Consider the following 7548-nt stretch of genomic DNA (forward strand, 5'->3'; position numbering starts at 1 on the left):
TATTCTAAGCCAGTTTTATAAAAACAAATTAAATACAAGTTGTTGTTTTCTTTTACCCATATTCTTCTTAATTTGTCAACTTTTAAAAAGTTTAAAATGAAAAATTTGAAAACCAGCGAGTTATTGGGTAAAATAACAGGCTTAAAAACTGTTACAAAAACAAGTTAACTACAGATGTTGTTGTTTTATATAAATTTGAAAACCAGCGAGTCATTGGGAAAATAACAGGCTTAAAAACTGTTACAAAAACAAATTAACCACAGATGTTGTTTTATATAAATTTGTTTGTTTGTTTGTTTTGAATTTTGCGCAAAGCGACACGAGGGCTATCTGCGCTAGCCGTCCCTAATTTGGCAGTGTAAGACTAGAGGGAAGGCAGCTAGTCATCACCACCCACCGCAAACTCTTGGGCTACCCTTTTACCAACGAATAGTGGGATTGGCCGTCACATTATAACGCCCCCACGGCTGAAAGGGCGAGCATATTTGGTGGGACGGGGATTCGAATCCACAGATTGCGAGTCGAGCGCCCCTAACCACCTGACCATGTCGGGCTCTTGTTTGTTTTAACTAAGCGCAAAGCTGCACAATGGAATATCTGTGCTCTGCCCATCACGGGTATCGAAACCCGGATTCTAGCGTTGTAAGTCCGCAGACATACCGCTGTGCCACTGAGGGGGGGGGGCAAATGTTTTACTTAAATAAACATTTATGAAATTTGTTATAAGCATTGATTTGTTTTGGATTTACGCTAAACATCTTGGTTTTAGTTTTTATACAATTTTCCATCTTAGTTACATAGTGTTGATCTTATTGTCTATACATAACTGATGCACTTCCTAGCATTAATTAAACTTATTTTATTTACTTACATATATATATATATATGTTTATTTATAAAAAGTTGTGATTATCCCTTATTTCTAGGGTGATTCTGGGGGCCCTTTGATGATCGAGGACAAAGATGGCCGATGGACGGCGATTGGAATCGTGTCGTTTGGCCATCGCTGTGCAATCCCGGGCTATCCAGGAGTTTACACGCGGATTGCTCATTATTTGAAATGGCTAGAATACACTGTTTATCAGTCTTAACTTCACATCCATTTGGTAAAACGTCTTGGAATTTCTACCTATTAAGGTTAAATTTGAAGAACATATATAACATTCATGATGATTTCATTGGCTATCTATAACATTCATGATGACTTCATTGGCTATCTGTCTACAGCTGTATTGTAATTAATGAACCAATGATACAAGGCATGGATTCATGATGATTTCATTGGCTATCTGTCTACAGCTGTATTGTAATCAATGAACCAATGACACAAGGCATGGATCATAATAGAAGTTGTAGTTAATGAGTAGATTAAATGTTAATCAAGGGTAGACGTAAAGGTTTGTTTGTTTTGAATTTCGCGCAAAGCTACACGAGGGCTATCTGCGCTAGCCGTCCCTAATTTAGCAGTGTAAGACTAGAGGGAAGGCAGCTCGACTCGCAATCTGTGGGTCGCGGGTTCGAATCCCCGTCACACCAAACATGCTCGCCCTTTCAGCCGTGGGGACGTTATAATGTGACGGTCAATCCCACTATTCGTTGGTAAAAGAGTAGCCCAAGAGTTGGCGGTAGGTGATGATGACTAGCTGCCTTCCCTCTAGTCTTACACTGCTAAATTATGGACGGCTAGCGCAGATAGCCCTCGTGTAGCTTTGCGCGAAATTAAAAAAAAAACAAACAAACAAACAAACGTTTCCATAAGGTGGTCTTATACGATCTTCCTTTTTATAAAACTATAACAATTATCTGACGATGTTAAATCACAGAGTAACATTAACCAAAGTCAATGTTTGCTCATAAAATGCGTACGCGAACAGACGGTTTTACGTTTCATTTTCGTTAACGAGCTTTTATGTTTCAAAACACATTTTTATATCCATTAATACAAACCCCAAGTGAAAAACAAAAAATCAACGGTATCGTACGTTACGAGAAATAACTCAGGCCGATCATATTTAACCTTTACTCGGTGGTAAGTTTTGAGGGGTTTAATGGTTAAATTCGGGGTTCGATCCCTGCGTTAATCGCAGCCCAGAAATTGCCCACTGTGCAGCTTTCCCGTTAATTAACCATACCACGAACTGGCCACATCTTCCATTATTTCATATTATATTGTTTAAATGCACGAACTGGCCACATCTTCCATGATTTCATATTATATTGTTTAAATGCACGAACTACCCACATCTTCTATTATTTCATATTATATTGTTTAAATGCACGAACTGGCCACATCTTCCATGATTTCATATTATATTGTTTAAATGCACGAACTACCCACATCTTCCATGATTTCATATTATATTGTTTAAATGCACGAACTGGCTACATGTAGAGTAAAACATTCTATTATTTTGATACAGAAGAAGAAAGGTCCACCTTTCGAAAGCGCTTGGGTTAGTGGGTTTTATCATCTTGTGTCAAGACTTCTTGAACCTGCGTGTTTTTCTGACATCATGAATGAACCTTGTATTATTTCATATTATATTGTTTAAATACACGAACTGGCTACATATAAAGTTTAAATTCCTTGTTACGGTTACGACAATTAACTCAGAATTTTTATCATTTATAACTTTCGCGGATTTGTTTTTTTTTTTTATTTTTGTTTAAAATCATTCAAACGTATACCGCTAGAGCACACGTTCGATTCCAAGCAAGCGGGGTTTCACTGTCATGGCGTTTACCTTTGAACATGGTCGTGGCTAGTAGCCAAATCAAGCGAGTTGATGTAGCCACAGAAGCTAATTCCTGCACAGTCTTTTAATATATGTTTGGACGTTGCAAAATCATTTCAAAATGTTAAATATTTAGAATTAATTTACTTATTTTGACCCACATGACTTTATTTGAAGTAATTGTGTTCTCTCTCTCTCAATGTATGTTTGGTTTTATACTAAAACTTTTAAAATAAAAATGAATAATTTTCAAGTGACTCACTGAATTCTGACCACTGTGTTATTTTATTGTATCTGAAACCAAAACTAAGTATACGTTGAACAACTACAGTGAAGGTCTAACTTGTTTTATTTTAAGACTCAAGAAAACTTCCTAATTCTTCCTAAATAAAGAAATGTAAGAAATGTAAAAAAAACAAAAACGAAAAAAAAAAAAGCTCATCCATTACGGAAACTATAGTTAAAATTTGATGAGGGTCAAGAGAAGCTCCATCTGTGGAACAAAAACAAAACAAAAAAGTGAAATGCCTGACGTTTCTTCTAAATAAAATGATTTAAACAGCTCTTACAGATGTGAATCATATGACTCGGCCTAATGTAATTATTGTGAACAGGATTTTACAACATTTCTTGCCAAAAAAACAACAACAAAAAACAACATTTGCCTTAATTTAAAGATCAAACTGCGATATCCGTTTATACAGCAGTATATCTTTTTCCACGGAAAGTGAGGATTTACCCAAGACCCACGACCTTGAACAAGAAGCTCTGCTTGTATGTTTTAAAACTTGTTTTAAAGTGACATTTATTCGGCGAACGACTTCACAGTCATCCTACAAATACCGACAGTTGTAACTAAAACTTTACAGATAACGTTTTTAGGCTTGCCGATGGTGAAACTCAGTAGAGTAATTAGGGTTACTAAAACTTTACAGATAACGTTTTAAGGCTTGCCGATGGTGAAACTCAGTAGAGTAATTACGGTTACTAAAACGTTTCACTGGTATTTTCTAGGACTGTGTTTATTGCTGATAGCTCGGACTCAGGGTAAGTTTGTCTCTGTTTCTTTCTAATATATTTGCAGTGGAGTGTCGGGAAAATCTTCCCTCAGGGGCAGATGACTGTTTTAGTTATTTGTAGTGACGTTAAAAATGACGGTGAACATTTCCAACACACATACACGGAATGATGTTTTGACGTGGATCACTTTTTCTTTAAGGGAACAAAATATCTTTATTCCCACGCTGAATTGGTTATTGATGCTCATTAAACCTTGCTATAATTTTAAAGCTAACTAATGTCTTTGAGAAGTAAACATACATGCATATAAAGGTTTGTCTGTTTTTCAGTATTTTATTAACGATTGTGAACGTAACTACCCTAGGAATAACGAAAGTTACTGCATTCATCTCGGGGATTATGAGGATAATTATCTTTGTATTTGAATTTGATCGGTCAGCTCAATCACTCAAGAAAAAGATGAAGGGTAAATGAATCTGTAAGCTGAATTCTGATTGGTTGAACATTGGGAATGGAATGTATTTTCTGTAAGCTGATTTCTGATTGGTTGAACATTGGGAAATGTAATGTATTTTCTGCAAGCTGATTTCTGATTAGTTGAACACTGGGAAATGGAATGTATTTTCTGTAAGCTGATTTCTGATTGGTTGAACATTGGGAAATGGAATGTATTTTCTGTAAGCTGATTTCTGATTGGTTGAACATCGGGAAATGGAATGTATTTTCTGTAAGCTGATTTCTGATTGGTTGAACATTGGGAAATGTAATGTATTTTCTGTAAGCTGATTTCTGATTGGTTGAACATTGGGAAATATATATATATAGGATCTCAAAGTCATAGCAAAATATATATATATATAAAAAGGCAGAATAATCAATGATGCCCTGCTTTAGTGAGTCAGTAAAGCCACTGGAGGGCGCACTATACATAATTATATATTATTGGCTACTTTGTTGTTGTTTGTTATTGAGCACAAAGATACAGGTGCTCTGTCCACCACGGGTATTAAACCCGGTTTCTAGCCGTATAAGTCCGCAGACATACCACTGTGCCGACCGGGGGGGGGGGGGTAGCTACTTTGAGTTTCGAACCCTTGATTTGGTTTGTTTGCTGTTAAGCATAAAGCTACACAATGGGCTGCCTGTGCTCTGCTCAACACGCGTATAGAAATCACATGTTTAGCGTTGTAAACATGCAGCTGAGCCACCGGGGGCGGCGGTGGGGGTATTGTGTGTGTTTCGAATCTTTAAACACCTTTCTAGAAAATGCACGTCATATTTATGGGGTTTTAAGCTGTCTTTTAGTTAGTTGTTTTTATATTGATATTTATTTTTAGAAAATATAAGGCATAGTTGATAATTCGTCTCCTCCTTGTTTGTTTTGGGTTTGAAAGATCACATTGCTAAAAAACCGGTTAAGTTGGTTTAGTCTTTCTTTAACGGAACCACGTGACAAACAACAACAACCTCAGTCTTGGTTTTACTGAGGATAAAAACACTCTTAATCGTGGTTTTACTGAGGATAAAAACATTCTAATCGTGGTTTTACTGAGGATAAAAACACTCTAATCGTGGTTTTACTGAGGATAAAAACACTCTAATCGTGGTTTTACTGAAGACTAATCTTCAGATGCATTGTGGGATTTATTTAGTATTTAGTTCAACTGAAATTCTATATTTTTAACCAAACGTTCTTCAGACATTATTTTTAGCTGCGGCTCACTCATAGAACGGTTCTGAGTTTTGGGTTTTTTTTTTCAACTTTTAACTCATAGCTCCGTCATCTCATGACCGATTTGAGATCTAATTACCGTTTTAGACTCAGGAGGTCAAACCTTTTCGATTGATGTATTTGACCACGCCCAAGGTCTCATAAATTAATTTATTCTAATCCTGTCTATAATAAATTGAATTTGAGGGTATGCCGGTAGAGATCCTGATGAGTAATAAAATTAAATCAGGTATACGCTCGTCCCACGCTTCTTATTGCTGGGGCACAAAAATATAGCCATGAAAAAAGGGTCTCATAGATTAATTTACTCTAATCCTGCCTAAAAGAATTGCTATTGAGAATTCCCTCTCGTTTACTATTACAGGTATTTTTTCGCGCTAATACATATTATAATTCTTACACCAGCCCATTGTTACAAATAATAATTGTTTTATGGTAAGCCCACAGACTTATAACGCCAGAAACCAGGTTTCGATACCCGTAGCGGGAACAGTACAGATAGCCCATTGTGTAGCTCTGCGCTTGGGAACAAACAAACAGTTTTTTTTTATATAGCATCAATATTAGTTTTGCAGATGCGAAGCTTCTTTGAAGGTTATAACTTAGATCACGCTATCTGGAATTGTTTAAAGTATTTATCTGTGATCATAAATTATTATGTAAAACTTTTTAATGATTCGAAACAGGAATACTGACTCAGGTTGCGACGTCATGGTCCTCTTGTTCTTTACTGTCAATTGGTATAAAAGTTCGTTTGTTGTTCGCAGACTTAGTTATCTGTGCCGTGGTATGGGACATGTCGAGTCCGTCATTTGTTTGTTTTGCTTTGGAGCAAAGCCACATTGGGCTATCTTCTGTGTCCACCGCGGAGAACTGAACCCCGGATTCTAGTCTATAGTCTTACTGCCATCCCGTGGGACCCACCGTTAGATGTCGTTTTGCTTGTATAAAACAAACTTTACTTTGGAAATTTGAGGATACATCTAGAACGATCTAGATCATTAACGCAAACTCTCGCTGAGAGCTTACCAGAAACCTTCACCTGAAATAATGTTCAGCAGGTTTCTTTGCTATTGCAGTTGGTAATTTATTTTCTTGTATTATTGTGTGTTTTATGTAGTTAGTTTAGAGGTGTATTATTATTCATGTTTTTAATGTTTATCTTGAAAAACATAAAACGAAGAGATATTAATATGGTAACCTCCATTCTAAAACAGGACAGATTATTAGAAATTACCAAACAAGGAATTTTCAGTTCCAATCCGAACCTCGAAGGTCTTGTCGCCTGGACAACGGTCAACGTGGAAGATGCGTTGCCATTAACGACTGTCCTTCTGCTCTGGTACAGCTCAGAAACGGCGTGTTTCCCGAAGTATGCTACTGGACAAAAGTAGTGCCAGTTGTTTGTTGTTCTCAGGGGAACGTTCATAATTCTCGACAGCCCCATCCAACCCCTGGAAAAGCCGGTAATAGATTGGAAAGGATTCGACCAGCAGGTGAGGTATAAGTTATTATCTCTGTAATACTATAACATGTTTATTTCAAACAAATTTTCTTTGTACTTATGTACTCAACGGTGGGACAGTGGTAAGTCTTCGGATTTAAAATACTAAAATCACGGTTCGATTCCTCTCAGACACAGCAGAAAGCCCGATGTGGCTTCGTTCTAAGAAAACAAGATAAACAGACAGACTCATTAATGGAATTGATAAGTAAGACCTGGTTCACGAGGTTTTCAATATTTACAATAGTGTATTAAGAAGGTATGTTGCTGTATTATTGTGTTATCTGATGATTTCTTTCTTCGCTATACAGTTGTTATCTTAGATCATCATAGAACAGTAATTGTGTTTTATACGTGTACTTCCCAGAATAAATTCCCTGATTTGTTGCCATCGTAACACAAATTATCATCTACTTATTCTGGTAATTATTTTGATGCCAAGGCTAAGGAATTACAATCAGGTTCTTTGTTGTTATTTTTTGTATACAGGCAGAATTTTATACGAAACTCTGAAACAGGGAAATTTATGTTTGTTTTTTGAATTTTGCGCAAAGCTA

At 36.5% G+C, this 7548-nt stretch overlaps 1 protein-coding gene across 1 annotated transcript in view; it reads left to right on the plus strand.

The window, feature by feature from the left end:
• LOC106474634 (coagulation factor X-like) overlaps positions 1-7548 on the plus strand; it is a 25193-nt gene that overhangs the window by 4819 nt on the left and 12826 nt on the right. The window contains exon 4 of the mRNA XM_022402946.1: positions 6705-6983. Within this exon, the coding sequence (XP_022258654.1) occupies positions 6705-6983 (279 nt within the window). The remainder of the gene's footprint in view (positions 1-6704; positions 6984-7548) is intronic.

Source organism: Limulus polyphemus, unplaced genomic scaffold (assembly GCF_000517525.1).
Source record: "Limulus polyphemus unplaced genomic scaffold, Limulus_polyphemus-2.1.2 Scaffold7462, whole genome shotgun sequence".
Taxonomy (NCBI): Eukaryota; Metazoa; Arthropoda; class Merostomata; order Xiphosura; family Limulidae; genus Limulus; species Limulus polyphemus.